General features: G+C 46.0%; 1 protein-coding gene across 6 annotated transcripts; it reads left to right on the top strand.

Annotated features, from left to right (window-relative positions):
* The first annotated feature begins 899 nt into the window (after nucleotides 1–899).
* zgc:66447 (SLAIN motif-containing protein-like) lies at nucleotides 900–22,637 on the top strand. 6 transcript variants are annotated; one of them, XM_014198861.3, is made up of 9 exons: nucleotides 900–1,171; nucleotides 1,749–2,428; nucleotides 12,401–12,555; nucleotides 15,747–15,878; nucleotides 18,723–18,863; nucleotides 19,144–19,473; nucleotides 19,678–19,821; nucleotides 20,822–21,089; nucleotides 21,291–22,637. In XM_014198861.3, the coding sequence occupies exons 2-9, from the start codon at nucleotides 1,761–1,763 to the stop codon at nucleotides 21,355–21,357; spliced, it is 1,905 nt and encodes a 634-aa protein (XP_014054336.2). In that variant the 5' UTR covers nucleotides 900–1,171; nucleotides 1,749–1,760; the 3' UTR covers nucleotides 21,358–22,637. The 6 variants fall into 6 exon arrangements, with proteins under 6 accessions (XP_014054336.2, XP_014054338.2, XP_014054337.2 ...); XM_014198863.3 differs by having other exon boundaries at nucleotides 908–1,171; nucleotides 1,746–2,428; nucleotides 12,401–12,540; XM_014198862.3 differs by having other exon boundaries at nucleotides 908–1,171; nucleotides 1,746–2,428; nucleotides 19,681–19,821.
* The last annotated feature ends 121 nt before the right edge of the window (nucleotides 22,638–22,758 follow it).

Genomic DNA, 22,758 nt, shown 5'->3' with positions numbered 1-22,758 from the left:
AACATCAGGTCTCTGCCCAGGGCTTGTTTCTGGTTGTAGGCTACTAACTCGTATAGCTCTATTATCTACAGGTACAATTCAATAAGTGAAGCATGTTTATTACCATGAGAATCACCGTTGCAACAGAAGTAAGGGTTCTGCAGAACTTGAGCAATGATGGTATGTGTGGGTCTTGGCACAGATAAAGAGAGGTGTTGCATCACAATACTACAGAGGAGTTATTTTCTTCAGTTGGTTTATGTACCCCTTTCACAGCTCATGTAGTTTGTTATGTTAGAGACAGGTTATTTGGATAATTATAAGTATTGTGGATTAGATGTCTTGGAATGTTTGGTGTTGTACTAGGTATGTTATTTACTCTCATGTTGACAGACACTTTTGTGGCTAAAGAGTGTATAGTACTGATGACAGGGCTGCGTTTAGTACGCCAGAAAGGAAACTCTACTGTACTGAATGACCAGTCGAAAAACGCTGTAATTATGGTGGCTCAGAAGGCGATTACTCTATAGTGTGCTGCAAGTGTTTTGCAATTTGAAATAGTCACACCCAGAGCAATGTGTTTATTTATTTATTCTAAATACATGGCTCTGGTCATGGCCATACCACACCCACCAAACGGGAGCAAACGTACCTCAAATGCTGTTGAAGAACGGTTCTCATCGTTTTGGGGAAACGTGTCGTTTCATTTCAAATCGTCACGCAACGTAGAAAAACGTTAAAGCGAACTCGACGCACCTCAGCTGTGACAATGGATGAGTTTTTCTTTCCCCTTTTATTTGGCGACATCTAGCGCATGAGAAGAGAACGACAGGTAATACCTGAAGTCGCCTGTAGGTGGCACCAAATATCGTGTTAATGTCAGGTAGGGGGCGGGACCAATGCTCTGATTGGGTCAACTCGAGTCCCTCAAAGCTGGCAAAACATAGCTGCTTAGTTAGCTATCTTTACTAACTAGCCAGTTACAGGCTAACAGGGACATGGCTTAGCGTGGTTCGAGCCATTACATCGATAATCATATAGCTATATTGTTATTACATACATCTTATTTACTTAGAAAAAAAAATGTATTCCTTGTAAACGTACTTGATTAACGCAAACTCGTGCGTTGGATTTATCAGGCTAATTCGAGCATTTCTTGACAACACGGCTCATCTCAACCGGTGAAGCAAAGGTAGGTTTGTTATGTTTAGCTAGCGCTTTAGCTTGGTGGCTGGCTAATCAACAGTTATCTTGGAAATGCATCGATGTAACAAATGATCTATTGGCTTTCATTGATAAATTATATAAATGCATGTGCTTTAACGTGAATTATATCTAATTAGCTAGCAACAAATGGCAACTAGACGCTGCACTTATCTTTAGCTGCAAATGTTGGCGGCATTCAGTGAAACTGAATGTGAGTGGGGGGAGATGCGGTTTGTGCCCGCTGTTGCTAGTCTACAATTTGTCAGCCTTCGTAGCTTCGGCCGTTATTTCTTTATTCATCATGGCAGCGTTATTAATTATAAACATGGGAGTTTGTTAGTTGATGTAGTCAGAAAATATATTCAACTGCCGTCTATGGCTTTTATTGGCATGTAAACGTAACAAAGTAACTAGCTATGATCAAATTGATTAGTTATCCCACCACGATGAGCTTGCAGTTTGGGTGTTTGTTCGGATGATTGTTAATCTCGAAACAGGGGTTTGAATGGTTTGTTCCTTACGCGAGCTGCTGATCGAAACATTCGATTATCTTCCCCTAGCAGAACAGGACCAACATGGTAGTTCCGGACAGCGCCGGTGAGGTCCAACCGGCAGGCAATGACTGTACCGGGGGTCTCATGAAGGCGTCCCAGCCGAGCTACGAGGAGGAGCAGGAGCTAGCAGGGGTGGAGCTGGAAGAGGTACGTAAGCTCCAGGAGCTCATTCGAAGACTCGAGGTCCAGAATCAAACACTCCGCAACAGGGGAGGCAGTAAGAATCTACATCTCAGAGGAGCGACCACCACAAACAGTAACCTCACAACCAGTAGCAACATCAATGAGAGAATCTCTTCCAGCGAAGAGGTGACCAACACCAACTCTCCTCTCAGGTTGGGGAGCAGTGGAAGTTGTGGAACGGAACTAGGCAGCAGCAGTGACTTGGAGCTGTCCCCTCCTCAGGACAGTAGTAGCAGTGAGGATATGTCCCCTCTACCTGCAGCTAACCGGATAGAGGATGCGGATGGTGGACTGTGTGCAGGCTTTCTGACCCTGCCCTGCGGGAACGGACCAGGACCGGCGCAGACCCAGGGGCTAAGCCCAACCCCAGAGAGTCCCTCTCTGGACAGCTATGAGTCTGAGACTCTGGCCGAGAGCGACTCAGGAGTTGACCAGTTGGCCCTGGATGAGGTTGATGTTCTGGACCTATGGGAGGACCTTGCAGAGGTGGATGACGAGGACAGCTGGTAGGTACCATGGGGATAGGAGCGAGACAAAGGAAGCATCTGAAATTCCAACCTATTTCCTATATAGCTAATGCAGTACTTTAAACTGGGGCCTGCATAAGGCTCTGCTCAAAAGGAGTGCACTATATAGGGAATAGAGTGCCATTTCAGATTCAGTCAAATATCCTCTGCACACTGTTTGGAAGGTCTCCTACCTTTTATTTTCTATGCTCCGATCATAAAGGGTCTTAGTCAGCTTTTTAGTCTACGGTCCCTTCCTTATCTGCTGTGTATCTGCAGATTCTGCTCTGTTCAGATGAAAGTTATTCCCAGTAGACACTAGACATGTATTCTGATCACTGCAGATGAAGGAGAGGAACACATGTAGACGTATCTTCACTAGTCTGCAGCCCCACATGTTGGAGGGGAGACATCTGTTTACCACTGTCTCCAGGGGTCAGCGTGATGTCATACTGTGTGTGGGATGAGTTTGTGTTCACACTCAGGATGGTGGAAGGCCCTATAGCCAGATGAGTCATTATGTTACTGTTCTGTTGAACCTTTCACTCTCATAAGTATAGGGACTATGACTGCGACCTTTAGTCATACCAATGTCCCAAATAGCACCCTATTCCCGTTATAGTGCACTACTTTTGACCAGGGCCCTAGTGCACTATGTAGGGAATAAGGTACTGTTTGGGACGTGACCCTAGGTTGGAGGTGGGTCTCTGCTGTGGGCAGTTGGCCTGGTTTCCGTGATACGCAACAACCAGAGGAGAACATGCAGAAAAATACATGCAGATTTGATGCAGCTGGGCTAGTAGGCCTTTAGATGGAAATATCTGAGCGCTGCTTCTGCCTTGGAAATGCTCGGCTTTGTGGGCTGTATAAAATGGGCACTGACAGGCAGTGCCTCTGATCACTGAATCTATGTGACTGGGAGAGAGAGGCTGGGTAGTGACTGAAATGGACAGAGAGGGGGAGTGCCTTGCTCTAGAGGGAGAGGGGCCACTGTTGTCGCTGGGCGAGGGGCAGCCAGCCAACGCGTTTTACTCTGGGCACTGTGTGTGCGCTCAGCAGCAGTAGTGATTTTCTCCTCTGACATGAATACCCAGAGAGGGAGGAGGAGGCTTGAGCGCAGAGCCAGAACTAGTGCAGCACAGCTGGGCCTCTCAACGGCCGAGGAGACATGGGTCCTATTCACTAGGCACCCAACTGAATAAAACGGACTGAAACTTGTCCAATAAGAAAGGCACTTGTTTTCCATTTTTAAAGCATTTTGCTATGGTGGGCCCTAACACATACAGCCTTTGGGCCCTAACACATACAGCCTTTGGGCCCTAACACATACAGCCTTTGGGCCCTAACACATACAGCCTTTGGGCCCTAACACATACAGCCTTAATAAAATACATACATTTAGTCTCAAATAAATAATAAAACATGTTCAATTTGGTTTAAATAATGCATAAACACAGTGTTGGAGAAGAAAGTAAAAGTGCAATATGTGCCATGTAAGAAAGCTAATGTTTAAGTGCCTTGCTCAGAACATGAGAACATATGAAAGCTGGTGGTTCCTTTTAACATGAGTCTTCAATATTCCCAGTTTAGAAGTTTTAGGTTGTAGTTATTATAGGACTATTTCTCTCGATACTATTTGTATTTCATAGACCTTTGACTATTAAATGATCTTATAGGCACTATTATATTGCCAGCCTAATCTCGGAAGTTGATAGGCTTAAAGTCATAAACAGCACTGTGCTTCAAGCATTGCGAAAAGCTGCTGGCAAACGGAGGAAAGTGCGGTTTGAATGAATGCTTACGAGCCTGCTGCTGCTGCCTACCACCGACCGCTCAGTAAGACTGCTCTATCTAATAAAATGTATTTATAAAGCCCTTCTTAAATCAGCTGAGAGAGAGAGAGAGAGAGAGAGAGAGAGAGAGAGAGAGAGAGAGAGAGAGAGAGAGAGAGAGAGAGAGAGAGAGAGAGAGAGAGAGAGAGAGAGAGAGAGAGAGAGAGAGAGAGAGAGAGAGAGAGAGAGAGAGAGAGAGAGAGAGAGAGAGAGAGAGAGAGAGAGAGAGAGAGAGAGAGAGAGAGAGAGAGAGAGAGAGAGAGAGAGAGAGAGAGAGAGAGAGAGAGAGAGAGAGAGAGAGAGAGAGAGAGAGAGAGAGAGAGAGAGAGTAAACAATAAACAACAAATACAAGCATTGGGTCATTAATATGGTCCGAAAACATAAAGTTTATTCTTTCAGTAAAATACATAACCGTTCTGTATTTTATCGAATGGGTGGCAACCCTAAATATTGATGTTACATTGCACAACCTTCAATGTTATGTCATAATTAAGTAAAATTCTGGCAAATTAATTACGGTCTTTGTTCGGAAGAAATGGTCTTCACACAGTTCGCAACGAGCCAGGCGGTATCGAGCAGCTGCATATACCCTGACTCTGCTTGTACTGAACGCAAGAGAAGTGACACCATTTCAGGCACCGCCATTGATTATGTGCAATGCAGGACAAGCTAGTTAAACTAGTAATATCATCAACCATGTGTAGTTAACTAGTGATTATGATTGATTGATTGTTTTTTATAAGATAAGTTTAATGCTAGCTAGCAACTTACCATGGCTCCTTGCTGCCTGCACTCGTGTAACAGGTGGTCAGCCTACCACCCAGTCTCCTCGTGGATTGCAATATAATCGGCATCCAAATATGACGATTACCGATTTTGTTATGAAAACTGGAAATCGGCCCTATTTAACCGGTCGACCTCTAGCCCTAATACATACAGCCATAGGTAGTCCAATAGCATGACTTGACTTATTGCTTCATACTTGGCAAAGTTCAAAAGAGTGTGTGTGTGTGTGACGAACCAAGGCTGCAGCATTTTCCACAGCCAGAGAAGTGGAAACAAGGCATTAGTGGTCCTTTGTTTATCCCACATGATTATAATTTTTTTAACTTTTATTTAACTAGGCAAATCAGTTAAGAACAAATTCTTATTTACAATGACTGCCACACCCGGATGATGCTGGGCCTATTGCGCGCCGCCCTATGGGACTCCCAATCACGGCCAGATGTGATACAACCTGGATATGAACCATGGTGTCTGTAGTGACACCTCAAGCACTGAGATGCAGAGCCTTAGACCGCTGAACCAGGATGTCTGTAGTGACACCTCTAACACTGAGATGGAGAGCCTTAGACCGCTGAACCAGGATGTCTGTAGTGACACCTCTAACACTGAGATGCAGAGCCTTAGACCGCTGAACCAGGATGTCTGTAGTGACACCTCTAACACTGAGATGCAGAGCCTTAGACCGCTGAACCAGGATGTCTGTAGTGACGCCTCTAGCACTGAGATGCAGAGCCTTAGACCGCTGAACCAGGGTCTGTAGTGACACCTCTAGCACTGAGATGCAGAGCCTTAGACCGCTGAACCAGGGTGTCTGTAGTGACACCTCTAGCACTGAGATGGAGAGCCTTAGACCGCTGAACCAGGGTCTGTAGTGACACCTCTAGCACTGAGATGGAGAGCCTTAGACCGCTGAACCAGGATGTCTGTAGTGACACCTCTAGCACTGAGATGGAGAGCCTTAGACTGCTGAACCAGGCGGGAGCCCATGTATGGTCATAGTGCAGTCGCTGCTCGGGGCTTCTACTACTGCTGGCCCAGTCGCTGCGCGGGGCTTCTACTACTGCTGGCCCAGTCGCTGCTCGGGGCTTCTACTACTGCTGGCCCAGTCGCTGCTCGGGGGCTTCTACTACTGCTGGCCCAGTCGCTGCTCGGGGGCTTCTACTACTGCTGGCCCAGTCGCTGCTCGGGGGCTTCTACTACTGCTGGCCCAGTCGCTGCTCGGGGGCTTCTACTACTGCTGGCCCAGTCGCTGCTCGGGGGCTTCTACTACTGCTGGCCCAGTCGCTGCTCGGGGGCTTCTGCTACTGCTGGCCCAGTCGCTGCTCGGGGCTTCTGCTACTGCTGGCCCAGTCGCTGCTCGGGGGCTTCTGCTACTGCTGGCCCAGTCGCTGCTCGGGGGCTTCTGCTACTGCTGGCCCAGTCGCTGCTCGGGGGCTTCTGCTACTGCTGGCCCAGTCGCTGCTCGGGGGCTTCTGCTACTGCTGGCCCAGTCGCTGCTCGGGGGCTTCTGCTACTGCTGGCCCAGTCGCTGCTCGGGGGCTTCTGCTACTGCTGGCCCAGTCGCTGCTCGGGGGCTTCTGCTACTGCTGGCCCAGTCGCTGCTCGGGGGCTTCTGCTACTGCTGGCCCAGTCGCTGCTCGGGGCTTCTACTACTGCTGGCCCAGTCGCTGCTCGGGGATTCTACTAGAGGTCAGCCGATTAATCGGAATGGCCGATTTTTAATTAGGGCCGATTTCAAGTTTTCATAACAATCGGAAATCGTTATTTTTGGACGCCGATTTGGCTGATTTAATAAAAAATAAACATTTTACACCTTTATATTTAACTAGGCAAGTCAGTTAAGAACACATTCTTATTTTCAATGATGGCCTAGGAATGGTGGGTTAACTGCCTTGTTCAGGGGCAGAACGACATATTTTTACCTTGTCAGCTCGGGGATTCAATCTTGCAACCTTACGGTTAACTAGTCCAACGCTCTAACCACCTGCTTTACATTGCACTCCATGAGGAGCCAGCCTGTTACGCGAATGCAGTAAGAAGCCAAGGTAAGTTGCTAGCTAGCATTAAACTTATCTTATAAAAAACAATCAATCAATCATAATCACTAGTTAACTACACATGGTTGATGATATTACTAGTTTATCTAGCCTGTCCTGAGTTGCATATAATCGCTTAGGTACACGTTGCTCCAACCATAAACATCAATGCCTTTCTTAAAATCAATACACAAGTATATATTTTTAAACCTGCATATTTAGCTAAAAGAAATCCAGGTTAGCAGGCAATATTAACCAGGTGAAATTGTCATTTCTCTTGCGTTCATTGCACGCAGAGTCAGGGTATATGCAACAGTTTGGGCCGCCTGGCTCGTTGCGAACTAATTTGCCTGAATTTTACGTAATTATGACATAACATTGAAGGTTGTGCAATGTAACAGGAATATTTAGACTTAGGGATGCCACCCGTTAGATGAAATATGGAACGGTTCCGTATTTCACTGAAAGGAAAAACGTTTTGTTTTCGAGAGAGGTCATTAATATGGTCGAATCCAGAAACTAAGGCTCGTATTTCTGTGTGTTAATAGAGCAGTCTGACTGAGCGGTGGTAGGCAGCAGCAGGCTCGTAAGCATTCATTCAAACAGCACTTTCGTGCGTTTTGCCAGCAGCTCTTCGCTGTGCTTCAAGCATTGCGCTGTTTATGACTTCAAACCTATCAACTCCCAAGATTAGGCTGGTGTAACCGATGTGAAATGGCTAGCTAGTTAGCCGGGTGCGCGCTAATAGCGTTTCAAACGTCACGCGCTCTAACACTTGGAGTAGTTGTTCCCCTTGCTCTGCATGGGTAACGCTGCTTCGAGGGTGGCTGTTGTCGATGTGTTCCTGGTTCGAGCCCAGGTAGGAGCGAGGAGAGGGACGGAAGCTATACTGTTACACTGGCAATACTAAAGTGCCTATAAGAACATCCGATAGTCAAAGGTATATGAAATACAAATCGTATAGAGAGAAATAGTCCTATAATTCCTACAACCTAAAACTTCTTACCTGGGAATATTGAAGACTCATGTTAAAAGGAACCATCAACTTTCATATGTTCTCATCTTCTGAGCAAGGAACTTAAACGTTAGCTTTCTTACATGTGTGGCAAAGAAGGGGGTCGAGTGATAAATGGCAGATATGTGAGGGCAGAACTAATAAACGGGCTCTGCCCGATCACTAAAATGGCCACCCCGATCAGAACTACAGATCACAAAATGGCCGACTGCCAAAACTACAATTCCCAGAAGCAAGGGGAACCCTCAGAGGGTGGAGCTGACCCACAGATAAAAGGTCAAGAAAAACCAGGAAGAGAGAGAGAGGGCGGGAAGGATCTATGAACCATAGAGAAAATCTACATTGGCTGGATTTACCGTGTACGAGCTGGACTGTTTCGGACTTACCTGTTGGCGTTTAGACCTGGACCTACCGAGAACCAGATTTGTGTACCGAACCCTGCTATCCTTGACCTTACCTGCGGCCTGGGTGGACCAGGACCGCGAAACAAACACACAAGTACTGTCATGTTCGAAATAACTTTCATTCTGGGCTGACTTTGGTGACAGTTTCCCACTTAATTTGTGACAAACGCTCCTAACTTTGAAGAGGTTTGCCACACATGGCACATATTGCACTTTTACTTTCATCTCCAACACTTTGTTTTTGCATTATTTAAATCAAATTGAACATGTTTCATTATTTATTTGAGGCTAAATTGATTTTATTGATTCATTATATTAAGTTAAAATAAGTGTTCATTCAGTATTGTTGTAATTGTCATTATTACAAATAAAAAAAATAAAAAAATGGCCTATTTTTTTTTTATTTAATTTTTTTAATCTGTACCGGCTTTTTTTGGTCCTCCAATAATTGGTATCGGCGTTGAAAAATTCTAATCGGTCGACCTCTAGCTTCTACTACTGCTGGCCCAGTCGCTGCTCGGGGCTTCTACTACTGCTGGCCCAGTCGCTGCTCGGGGCTTCTACTACTGCTGGCCCAGTCGCTGCTCGGGGCTTCTACTACTGCTGGCCCAGTCGCTGCTCGGGGCTTCTACTACTGCTGGCCCAGTCGCTGCTCGGGGCTTCTACCACTGCTGGCTCAGTCAGGATTTGCATCATTCAAATGATCATCTAACTCTCTTCAAATGAATGTCAACCCTGTACTGCTTTTGCTGTCTGGTCTGTGCTCTTCTGTTGTACTGCTGTTGCTGTCTAGTCTGGGTTCTTCTGTGGTGTAGGAGGAGCGTGGCTTGTTTACCAGAATTGAATTAACAGGATTGGATTACCTCAAAATGTTTAATGGCAGACTGCTAATTCCAAGTGAATCCGTCTTCATTTAATTTCCCCTCTGTACGCCACAATGTTCATCTGGGCATGAGGCTTGTGTGCGTTTGCCAAGTTCAGGGTGTTTTAAACTATTATGTGTTTGTTTTACCTGTCCCATTTTGTACAGTATTGTCCGATACGAACGGGTACCATATTGTATTCCTGGTAGCTACTTTAGTAGCTGATCTGTGGATTAACAACCCATAGCAGCAAGGCCTTGTTCTCTCTACCACATTATTAACCATTCTGTATGAACCCCAGGTGGTTATCACTACTACAACATTAAATAAATAATCTGCCCAGGCATGGACCCCTAAGCTGCTTTGGGCTGGTGGCTAGGGCTCAGGACTGAGTCCCAAGTGGCACCCTGTTCCCTTTATGATGCACTACTTTTGACACCAGAACCCTATGGTTGTAGTGGACTACATAGGGAATAGGGTGCCATTTAGGCTAGAGGCTGGATGGCTGCTGCTGGGGCCTAAACTTCTGCTTCTAAAAACATTTACTGAGAGGTATGGAGAATTCTAGTAATCTGTGGGGGTTGAGACTGGAAGTAACCCGGCTGTGCAAGGAACAAGCCAAGAAATGGAACACAAGCTAAGGTGAACAAAAGTGTCCAATGTCCATGCATGAGTGCTTTGTTTTGCCTGCAGATGATGGCGTGCCTACCAGTATTTCTATTTAGCTCTATGTATAAATAACAACAACAACAACAACAGGTCCATTTACCAAATGATCTGCCCTTAGTGCCTCTACCCTTCAACTGTAGCTCTGTGTATCAAATGATCTGCCCTTAGTGCCTCTACCCTTCAACTGTAGCTCTGAGTATCAAATGATCTGCCCTTAGTGCCTCTACCCTTCAACTGTAGCTCTGAGTATCAAATGATCTGCCCTTAGTGCCTCTACCCTTCAACTGTAGCTCTGAGTATCAAATGATCTGCCCTTAGTGCCTCTACCCTTCAACTGTAGCTCTGAGTATCAAATGATCTGCCCTTAGTGCCTCTACCCTTCAACTGTAGCTCTGAGTATCAAATGATCTGCCCTTAGTGCCTCTACCCTTCAACTGTAGCTCTGTGTATCAAATGATCTGCCCTTAGTGCCTCTACCCTTCAACTGTAGCTCTGAGTATCAAATGATCTGCCCTTAGTGCCTCTACCCTTCAACTGTAGCTCTGTGTATCAAATGATCTGCCCTTAGTGCCTCTACCCTTCAACTGTAGCTCTGAGTATCAAATGATCTGCCCTTAGTGCCTCTACCCTTCAACTGTAGCTCTGAGTATCAAATGATCTGCCCTTAGTGCCTCTACCCTTCAACTGTAGCTCTGTGTATCAAATGATCTGCCCTTAGTGCCTCTACCCTTCAACTGTAGCTCTGAGTATCAAATGATCTGACTGTTAAACTGGCCTAGGTACCTAGGCCTACTACTTAGCATCGGCCACCGCTGGTCAGCTCTCCAATTACTAGAAAGAAACTGTTCCAGGATCAAGTTGACTGACTACTGAAACATCTGTAGTGAGAGACCTGGATAGCTGCTGTCTTCATTGTTGCTGGTCCCAGTGGGATAGAGGGCTTGTCTTTTGTGTTTGTCCAATGGGAAGATGAGCCCAAGTTGATTACTCAAAAACCAGTTCGCACAGCCAGGCCTCTTTTGTGTGTGTTTTGTGGCTCAAAGCATTCCCCCATGTGACCCGGATCAAACGTCCTAACGAACTTGGCAGTTTGCACTGTACTTTTTTCAAGGAGAGGGACTAAAACACTCACTGCTACTTAGCGTTACTTCACATGTACTCAAACAGTTAAAGCAATGCAAGACGATCGGGCCCAGCGCTGATGTTCAAGACGATCGGGCCCAGCGCTGATGTTCAAGACGATCGGGCCCAGCGCTGATGTTCAAGACGATCGGGCCCAGCGCTGATGTTCAAGACGATCGGGCCCAGCGCTGATGTTCAAGACGATCGGGCCCAGCGCTGATGTTCAAGACGATCGGGCCCAGCGCTGATGTTCAAGACGATCGGGCCCAGCGCTGATGTTCAAGACGATCGGGCCCAGCGCTGATGTCAGTTGAGATCATCACCTTGTGTAGTAGACTAGGCACATTGTCTACAGTAGGCTAGGCGTGCTGTAGATGTGCCTATTTCAGACAACTCATGCAGTAGAAGGTAATGCATAGTGATGGCTGGGAGAGGACAGTACAGTAGAAGGTAATGCATAGTGATGGCCCGGAGAGGACAGTACAGTAGAAGGTAATGCATAGTGATGGCCGGGAGAGGACAGTACAATAGAAGGTAATGCATAGTGATGGCTGGGAGAGGAAAGTACAGTAGAGCCCTCATTAGGAGATGGGGCCATGCACACACCAGTGCTGCTGATATTGCTACTGTGGAAGGAAGAGGTAACACTGCCAGGTATGGGCTGAGCACACACAGCACTGCTGTGGACTGTGGTTATTGCCCGGGAATCTGGGATGGGCTAGAATGGGCAGAACTAAATGGGTTGAGATGGAGTGGTGACCGTCTAGGATTGGATAAAAGGATGGTTTAGCAATGCCTTATGTATGTAACAAAGACATGCTGCTGTATGTTGAAACAAGTCTATTTCTAGTAGTAGGTGATTAGTGGTATGAAGGATAACGAGTTTGTGTGTGGTTGTTCCACCAATGCGTAAGACTAGAAGACAGGCCTCCTGCAAACATTCCCACACAGGACAAGTTATTAAATGCGGAACTCGCATGCCAGAGAACCATTTAATGCTGTGTTCTTATCCCGCTGTTCGCTTGAGTGCAGGCAGGCTGGATGAACAGGCTTTGATGCTTTGCAAAATGTAAATCGCCTGTTTCTGTCCCTCCCTCTTGCTGTCTCGCTTTCTCCATCCACCACCTCCTTTCTCATCCTCTTCCTTTCATTGCTGCCTGCCTCATTATCCACCACATCTCTCCCTCTCTCCCGGCCTCTTTTATATATATATATCTTTTTTTCTCTCCCTCGTCTCTCTGCAGGTTGTATGTCTCCCCTAAGAAGCAGGTAGTTGCTGAGCCCAGGCCTGAGTCTCCTCTGAAGTGGTGTCGGAAGGTTCTGGACCACCCCAGCCCAGAGACGGAGGTGGCCTGTCGCACCCTGCTCAACCGTCTCGACCAGAGTACACACCTACCTAGTAACCTTGATAATAACCTTTATAATGATCATATACCAACTCTAAAGTAACTATAGTAACCAGTCACCTTATACTAACCATGTAATAACCATGTACAATAACCTTATAGTAATCCTATAATAACCATATACAACCTTTTGATAACCATAAAAAAACAACCTTACATTAACATTATAACAACCCTGTAGGAACCCTTCTACAATAACCTTGCTTCCCGCCAGTGCCCAGTAACCTTATACCAACAGTACCAGTGCAAAGTAACGCTCCAATCCGACACCCAATAACCTCATAACAAGCAATAAACAAATAAGAGGAGCTTGGCACTGACCAACAGTGAATGCAGTCATAACACATTACCTGAGGCAATAACCAGTACTGCCTCCTATCCAATAACATAACGTTATGACTATAACTATTGTTCCCTGAAGGAGGGAAACGAGGTACAACATACTATAGGGAGTCTTACTCCAGCGACTTCAGTTGAAGGATCTACAAACACGCCTGACATGGCCAATGAAATCTGCGCCTCGCTGGAAATCCCGTGTTCCACAGGTTCTAAGTGTGAGGCTTGGATTCAGTCCTTGATTTTTAATGCTGCTGTTCACCGAGCCCAGGAACAGGCGGTGTGGGGCCAAACAGGTGTTGTACCTCGTTTCCTGTCCTTCAGGGAACAGTAGTTATAGTCATAACGTTACGTTCCCTTTGTCAGTCAACTTCGGTACAACATACTTTGGGGAAATATAATCACACCCCAACGTTATGGCGAGATCACAAGACAATTTTCTGGTGATAATGAAGTAAAAGTTTTGTCAATCATGAGAAATTCTATAAATAGGAGTGGACGTATTGATTGATTAAAATCAGCTTTTATTGCTGGGGGTTTGATACAACACACGCAACTTACAGCAGATGTGCTCTAATTAAAGGTCATTGTAGTCTCTTACTGCCTCTGAGGCACAATGACACTACTGTCAACCGATCATCAATATGTCCACACGTACTGTATGTATAGAGTTTCTCTCAACAAAACAACTTGTCGTGATTACGAGAAAATGTATGATCTTGGCATAACGAGGGAATGTTTTCATTCACGCGTCTTCTCTGGACTTAATTTTTATGAGTGCAGATTTATTCGCGTCATGGTTGCGCCGTTACAAAAGTGAAAATGGCTTGCTTCTAGCCCAACCAGGTAAAGAGATCGGACCCATGTTACCGCTGCAACATTTTAATCTTCCTATAGCGGATCGCCGGGACCGCATTTAACGTTCATAAACCATGTCCGGGCCATTCTAAAACTACTTGAGCGCCGTTAAATATTTGTTTACACTTCGTTCAGTCATGTTACCTCGTTAGCTAGCTAACAACCTGGTAACTTTGCTAGTACATGTTACCTCGTTAGCTAGCTAACAACCTGGTAACTTTGCTAGTACATGTTACCTCGTTAGCTAGCTAACAACCTGGTAACTTTGCTAGTACATGTTACCTCGTTAGCTAGCTAACAACCTGGTAACTTTGCTAGTACATGTTACCTCGTTAGTTAGCTAACAACCTGGTTACTTTGCTAGTACATGTTAGCTAGCTAACAACCTGGTTACTTTGCTAGTATACGCAAACATCTGGGGGGCAAAGAAAGAAAGGAAAGGGAATCAATGAATGACAAACCTGACGTTTTTAGAGACATTACATTGACAATTGTACACCGTATCTCAATAGGGAAATTGTGTTTTTTTTTTTACACAATGTAGAAACCTAATCATCTACAAAATGACTGTAATTACAATGACATGTATTCGTATGGACGTGTTTTGCTTTTATAGTAAACTGTCTTAACAGTGTTACATGTTAGTTTATAAGGCATGTGTGCTTCGAAAGTAACTAAATTCTATATAGGCCCCATATATGCTGCTTCTCAATCAATCAATCTAAAAAAAAAAAAATGTATATCTAAATTTCATGTGGTGCTCCTAATGTAGAGATTCTCGGCAACTCCACCACCACCAGTAATTTACCAGTGTTAGATCCAGCAGCACACACCCATTCATTATTTATTTATCCGGTGTGCATCTGGTACTTCCTGCAGCTACTGAACTTCAACAACCAAGCCATTCACACCGACCAGGGCCTGGCTCAATGACCACGTGATGTCATGGTGTAGAGGCTGGCTGTTGGGTTGGATTACCTTGCCCTGGGTCAGATAGACAGAGGTATTCGCACCAGAACACAGCTGTCAGGCCATGAAACTACCCACTTTAGAAGTGAAATGTTGACATGCACACCACCGTGCTGCTCATGTGTGGTACAGGAGATTACAGCCCCAGAGTTGACTTCATTTTAGAAAAGATCAAAGAGAACTCCTGCGCTCAATGTATTACATCAGCTACCCACTGGCACAGGCAGCTGGCAAATATAGGAAATCATTCACTAGGCTATAACCTACCCCATAGTTATGTTATATAAGTGTGATATTGGAGAGTTTCACCCTCCCACACTTGATGTGGCCAATGGCAAACAGTACTGCTTCCTGGAGGAAGTAAATTAAAAATTATAGGAACCAGTGCCTTAGGAATAATGACCTACTATAGCCTCATTGCTACCTCTAGATCACCCTTATAGGCTACGAGAACAGTTTCACCCTCCCAAACTTGTTTTGGCCCATTGGCTCTGGCAATGATTCAGCATGAAGGTAGTGGCCAACAATGACGCTGTGTGAAGTCGGTAAATAATATAGACACCATTATTAGCTCTTCATAAGTATTGCTATAGGACAGTAAGTTCTAAAACTCTTTTTGTGCAGGCACAGGCATTGTCCCACCTTAAGTCTTGGAAACGTCATCTGTCCTACTAAATACACAAAATCAATGCCTTTAGTCTTGCTCTTTTGCAACAGTTTTTAAAATGAACCAGCCACGGCCGACCATTTTTGAAACGATGATGAAAGTTGTAATTTCTCTTTTGATCAGGAATTACTTTTAAAGTTCTTGTTCACTTCAGAATCAGTACCTAAAGAACTGGTAAAGGAATCCTGAGCACACACTTCCACCCAACTGGTGTTTTATTTGTCTACAAGGTCACAGATTTTGGCCAAAAATTGAAGTAAACACTCCCTTTGCACGATACAGGTTGCCTTTTTAAACGGTGCCTTGACTCTGTTTATGTAACTGTGTGTCGTCTCCTCTCCTGTGTGCCTTTAGCGTCTCGCTGGAGGAACATCTACAGCAGCTCTGGTCAGACGGGGGAGGCTGGCTCCTCTGGCTCTGGCCTCCTCTCTCCTGGGTACCACAACAAATCCACTAACAAAATCCTACTAACCAGTGGTGGCTCAGGTACGCATGATAATAATACACCACGTGCTGCTTTACTTTCAGCTGCTCTCTCTCTCTCTCTCCAGTGTGTTTAACAGTGTTGGTGGAACTCAAGATTAAAGTAGTATCAGACTAAAAGTAACTTTTAAGTTCTTAGACCGCTGTGCCACTCGGGAAGCTAGTCTAAGGCACTGCAGCGCTTGGGGCGTCACTACAGATTCGGGTTCAATCGCAGCCGACCTCAACCGGGAGACCCATTGTCCCAGCGTTGTTTGGGTAGGGGAGGGTTTGGCCGGGCCGGAATGTCCTTGTCCCATTGCGCTCTAGCGACTCCTGTGGCGGGCCGAGTGCATGCATGCTGACATGGTAGCCAGTTGTACTGTGTTTCCTCCGACACAGTGGTGTGGCTGGCTTCCGGGTTAAGCAAGCAGTGTGTAAAGAAGCAGTGCGGCTTGGCGAGGTCGTGTTGCGGAGGATGCACGGCTCTCGACCTTCATCTCTCCCGAGTCCGTACGGGAGTTGCAGCGACGGGACAAGACTGTAACTACCAATCGGATACCATAAAATTGGGGAGAAAAGGGGTAAAAAAAAGAATTAGTACCCGTCAAAAGTTTGGACACTTACTCATTTAAGGGCTTCTTTATTTTTATTATTTTCTACATTGTAGAATGATAGTGAAGACATCAAAACTATGAAATAACACATGGAATCATGTAGTAACCAAAAAAGTGTTAAACAAATTAAAATATATTTTAGATTCTTCAAAGTAGCCACCCTTTGCACATTCTTGGCATTCTCCCAACCAGCTTCATGCGGAATGCTTTTCTAACAGTCTTGAAGGAGTTCCCACATGCTGAGCACTTGTCGGCTGCTTTTCCTTCACTCTGCGGTGTGAAGGAGGTCGGGTGATTGTGGAGGCCAGGTCATCTGATGCAGCACTCCATCACTCTCCTTCTCGGTCAAATAGCCCTTACACATCCTGTAGGTGTGTTTTGAATCATTGTCCTGTGGAAAAACAAATGATAGTCCCACTAAGCGCAAACCAGATGGGATGATGTATCGCTGCAGAATGCTGTGGTAGCCATGCTGGGTAATTGTGCCTTGAATTCTATATAAATCACTGACCGTGTCACCAGCAAAGCACCATCACACCACCTCCATGCTTCACGGTGGGTACCACACATGCGGAGATCATCCGTTCACCTACTCTGCGTCTCACAAAGACACGGCGGTTGGAACCAAAAATCTCAAATTTGGACTCATCAGAACATAGGACAGATTGTGTATGTTTCTTGGCCCAAGCAAGTCTTTGTGAGATGCAGAGTAGGTGAATGGATGATCTCCACATGTGTGGTTCCCACTGTGAAGCATGGAAGAGGTGTGGGGGTGTTTTGCTGGTGACACTGTCTGTGATTTATTTAGCACCCTTAACCAGCATGGCTACCACAGCATTCTGCAGCGATACGCCATCCCATCTGGTTTGTGCTTAGTGGGACTATCATTTGTTTTCCACAGGACAATGATTCAAAACACACCTACAGGCTGTGTAAGGGCTATTTACCAAGAAGGAGAGTGATGGAGTGCTGCATCAGATGACCTGGCCTCCACAATCACCCGACCTCAACCCAGTTGAGATGATTTGGGATGAGTTGGACCACAGAGTGAAGGAAAAGCGTCCAACAAGCACTTAGCATATGTGCGAACTCCTTCAAGACTGTTGGAAAAGCATTCCAGGTGAAGGTGGTTGAGAGAATGCCAAGAGTGTGCAAAGCTGTCTTCAAGGTAAAGGGGGGTTACTTTGAAGACTCTAAAATATATATTTTGATTTGTTTAAGACACACCCAAGTGATTTTGGAACTTTTCATGTTGAAACACTATCCCATGTTTAAATACAGTAATCTGGGCACCTGGACCACCTTTTGAGATGTGCTTTTTGTTAAGTAAATCAAGTGATGAATGAGCTGAAAGGGAGACTGGAGTTGGACTTTAAAGTATCAGGTTTTTAACAAGTGTTTGTTTTAAATGTTTGTTTACAATGTTTGCTGTTTTTTCTGGGAAGTTTTCAAAGGGTTGTTCTCCTCAACTCAACGTAAAGGGTCAAAGGTTGGATCTATTGTGTATATTGGCCTTCTACAGCAACGATTCTGAATGGTATCTTATGTTATGCATTGATGATAATTTCACAACTAATGGCATTTACAGGCATGTTTTGCAGAGTGGTGTGGATATCAAATACTTTGGCCCTTAGCGATACTGGGAAAACAAACGTTTTAACTTCTCAAGGTGTGGGTGGCGCTATGTAAACCAACACAATGCTTATGTTATGATGAACACAGACTGTAAATAACACTCTTTGCATGAAGTATGTAAATGCTTTGCTTGCTGGTGACCCCTCCTAATCCCATCTGTTATATAACCAAACACCCTGCATTATGTTGCCTCTTTTTCAGTTTGAATGAAGTGTTTATGTGTTTCAGTTTGAATGAAGGGTGGGTGTGTGTGTCAGACGATGGCCTTGCTGATGCCTAGTAGAAACATCATGCTTCTAGCTGTCCTCAGCACTGTGTCTAGACTAGGACAGACAGGGAAGTCAGGACTTCTAAATATCTCTTCTCATAATGCAGGCCTGATCCAGAAACAATTTCCTAGCTCTATAGTGTTCTCAGGGATTATTCTCAGAGATTATTACTAGACCAGTCTCTGATTAGGCTAATAAAGAGAATTGACTACTCTATGGATAATGTATAGTTGCATGTCCTTGGTTTTCAGGTTGTATTATAGTCCCTTTTTTTTATCCCTCAAGGGGCTGTTGTGTGGGACTACTGTGGTGGATTATATCTAAATCATGGTGTGTTGTTTTTCCAGGCTACATGAGTATGTACTCTGCTCTGAGTTCCCAGTCGTCTATAGACAGTGAGCTGAGTACCTCAGACGACTCCATCACCATGGGTTACAAGCTACAGGACCTCACTGACGTCCAGATCATGGCCCGCCTACAGGAAGAGAGTGAGTGGTGTTGTCTAGAATAATGACTGTGGTGATAATGTATTTCAGGAAGAGGGTGAGTTGTGTTGTGTAGAATAAGGACTGCAGTGATAATGCCACTGATAAAGAAGAAGACCGTAAATATTCTCACTCTGTGGTAGTGTGTGCTTAGGGCAGGACTGTGTTTGTAATGTGTGGGTGTGCATGTAGATACTAAATACACAAGCCCGTAGACGCTTGTTCTTTCATGTGTATGTCTCTGGCAGCAGCGTCCAGGCCCTGTAACTCTCTCCACTCTCAGGTCTGAGACAGGACTATGCCTCCAGCTCTGCCTCAGTGTCTCGTCGTAGTTCCTCTGCCTCCCTCCAGTCTCTACGTCGGGGTGGGACTTACAGCGACCAGGAGTTTGATACCTACAGCCTGGAGGATGAGGAGGATGAGTGTTGCTCTCTGCCCCAGCGACGCCTCCGCTACTCCCCCTCTCCCCTGGGCTCGCCCCGCTGCCTCTCCCCCTCCCCAGGCTCCCAGGGCCAGGCAGAGTACAGCAGGCTGGGGGGCCCCCGGTTACGCGCTCCACGTCGATCGCTACAGGGGCCCGGGCCCGAGCTGCTCAAGTTCGCCAAGACCGAGGGTAGGTGGAGACTGGAGAGGAGTATTCATGCATCACACATTAACCTGAAAACATGGCAGTATCTGTACACAGTCAGAACTACATGGAATTGTCAGTCAGATGTACTCTGTATCGTTTGAAGACATGACTTATAAATCGATTAGTTCTATAGAACGCCGTTTCAGTTCAGTCTTTCTCCAACTCAAACCGTGTGTGTGGTTCCAGAAGAGGTGAGGCACAGCATGCCTAACCTGGCCCCCCGCACCAGCCTGCGATCCCTGGAGGCAGTCAGGAACAGCCGCAGCATGGAGGCTAACCTCCAGAGCTCTGGCAACCGCATATCTCACCTGCCCCACTCCCCCTCCTCAGGTAACCCTCACCTGGTCTGTACACCTGCCCCACTCCCCCTCCTCAGGTAACCCTCACCTGGTCTGTACACCTGCCCCCTCCTCAGGTAACCTTTACCTGGCCTGTACACCTGCCCCCTCTTCAGGTAACCCTCACCTGGCCTGTACACCTGCCCCACTCCCCCTCCTCAGGTAACCCTCACCTGGTCTGTACACCTGCCCCCTCTTCAGGTAACCCTCACCTGGCCTGTACACCTGCCCCCTCCTCAGGTAACCTTCACCTGGCCTGTACACCTGCCCCCTCTTCAGGTAACCCTCACCTGGCCTGTACACCTGCCCCCTCCTCAGGTAACCCTCACCTGGCCTGTACACCTGCCCCCTCCTCAGGTAACCCTCACCTGGCATGTACACCTGCCCCCTCATCAGGTAACCCTCACCTGGCCTGTACACCTGCCCCCTCCTCGGGTAACGTTCACCTGGCCTGTACACCTGCCCCCTCCTCAGGTAACCCTTACCGGTACCTCGCCTGTCTCAACTCCCCACCCTAAAATCACTAATATTCCTCTGGGTGCAGGCATCTAGTCTACAACTTCTCCCTCATTACTGTCCCTCCCTCCCTGGTTATACACCTCAGTTCCACTAATATTCCTCTGGGTACAGGCATCTAGTCTACAATTCCTCCCTCTCCCTGGTTATACACCTCAGTTCCACTAATATTCCTCTGGGTACAGGCATCTAGTCTACAACTTCTCCCTCATTACTGTCCCTCCCTCCCTGGTTATACACCTCAGTTCCACTAATATTCCTCTGGGTTCAGGCATCTACAACTCTTTTCTGACACAATTCCTGATGTCAAGTATACAGAGAATATGTGCTCTTCTCTCTCATTACCTGAATTGTACTGTCATCAGAGCATTGGCATATGAACATGAAATAAGTGAGAAGACCACATGTGTATTACTTTACAGTGTGGATAGGACTCTCCTGAACCCATCTCATCATGCCCATCACCCCCTCCCCAGGTATGTCATCCAGTCGGATGCGAGGCAGTGGCCAGTCCCCTCTGTCCATGCGGGTCCCTGTCAAAGCCATGGGCTCCATGCCAGGGGCCCGCCAGCCCTCCAGGGGCCTGCCTGTAGCCCAGAGTGGACCCAATGGAGGGATACGGAGGGTCCAGTCCCCAGGGCCTGCCAATGGGGGAGCCTACCCAGCTGGAAGAGCCTCTACTGGGGGTGGGAGGCAAGCAGCAGCCCCATCCTCCAGGGGAAGACTGGCCCAGACACCTAGAAGGTGATTATTTAGAAATACACATTCAGCATTATGACTTGGGATGATTACTTCTCATAAAGTGAGTTGATAGGAGTGTGATTCTTCAGTACAGTCACTCCGTTGGTTAAACGTGATTACTCCTTATCAGTGGCGGCCACAAACCGTTTGAATGGCACTCTTACAGCTATCAAGACTCATGTCATTGTTGTCTTTGTTTGTTAGGTCTATGGGGATGACTAGAACGAATGGCCCAATCTCAAATGAGTCGTGGAGAGACGGCTGCTACTGAGGCAACAAGGACACTTCCTCCACCTCTCTCCTTTACCTCACATTTTAGTATAAACACCAACATTGCGTACTGACTCTGAACATACCCCTGTGGGCAACACCAACTTACTTGCCTCTGAACATACCACTGTAGATGAACAGACCTTCCTTGGCATGAAGAACCCTCTCACACCACGGATAAACTGGAGAGACCGGATAGAGAGTGACTGAGCGCACATGGATAAACTGGAGAGACCGGATAGAGAGTGACTGAGCGCACATGGATAAACTGGAGAGACCGGATAGAGAGTGACTGAGCGCACATGGATAAACTGGAGAGACCGGATAGAGAGTGACTGAGCGCACATGGATAAACTGGAGAGACCGGATAGAGAGTGACTGAGCGCACATGGATAAACTGGAGAGAGACCGGATAGAGAGTGACTGAGCGCACATGGATAAACTGGAGAGACCGGATAGAGAGTGACTGAGCGCACACGCACACACCGTTCTTTCGCTCTAGGGACCTAGACAAAGCTTCCACAGAATATGTTTTTAACAAGTCAATTCCAGTCTATATTTTCTGATAGTTGTTGAGAGAAGACTAAGGGTTGTTTTTTTTTATTTGTTTACGTTCTGTAGATGTACAAATGATTGAAGACTTTGGGTGGACTGTTCTATTGTGTGTGAAGTTAAACTCCTAACTGATATGAAGGTGATCTCATCTTGGGTGTTGCATGATGTTTGTTTAGTTTTCTTTCCTCTGAGGACAAAGAAATTAGTTTGTTACATAATAGCCTTATCAATAGTAAGTCTGTTCTTCCAAGGAACAAACCCCATGTTGATGCGTGTGGGAAGGTTTTTTTTGGTTGTGATTCCTCCTATAAGTGTTGTCTATTTGTGTTTTGCCGAGTCTGACACAACGCAACATCTCTGGACCACACTGCCCTTCCATCAAGACCCCCTTAAGAAAAATAAAATGAATATTATTGTTGGGTTAAATTCTTTGTGCCAAGGTGCATTTCTGATGCTGCAGCACTGTTTCTAAAAATCCAATAAAGTACTACTTGTAGTTGAGATACTGTATGCGTTGATTTACCACAGTTGTTTTTACTGCATATCGGTAGGTTCATCTGTTTTGGGTTTTGAATACCACTGTACGACTAAAATGAACTGTTTTATGCACGAAGCAAAGGCCATATGCCTTTTCTAAGACAACCAGCTATGCACCCTTATGCGGAGTGCCTCTGAAAATCAGGAACTGTAATGAAAATGAACAATAAAACCTACCCAGAACTTGAATGTTTACTTTGTTTCTCGTGCAGATGCTCTTCCTCTGCTCATCATGCATGGACCATAGATCGATGTGCCTTAGGCTGGAACACATTCTGCTATATATATAAAAAATCTTGTGATTAAAACT

The sequence above is a fragment of the Salmo salar genome, chromosome 05, assembly GCF_965601325.2.
Source record: "Salmo salar chromosome 05, fSalSal1, whole genome shotgun sequence".
Taxonomy (NCBI): Eukaryota; Metazoa; Chordata; class Actinopteri; order Salmoniformes; family Salmonidae; genus Salmo; species Salmo salar.
This window is presented reverse-complemented; position numbering and strand designations above follow the sequence as displayed.

What these genes read in the sequence shown, in the direction of transcription:
- zgc:66447 (XM_014198861.3), top strand. Translation starts at nt 1,761, where the DNA reads ATGGTAGTTCCGGACAGCGCCGGTGAGGTCCAACCGGCAGGCAATGAC. An exon ending in ACTAACCAGTGGTGGCTCAG is followed by an intron (nt 15,879 to 18,722) that starts GTACGCATGATA and finishes TTGTTTTTCCAG; the next exon opens with GCTACATGAGTATGTACTCT. An exon ending in CTGGCCCAGACACCTAGAAG is followed by an intron (nt 21,090 to 21,290) that starts GTGATTATTTAG and finishes TTTGTTTGTTAG; the next exon opens with GTCTATGGGGATGACTAGAA.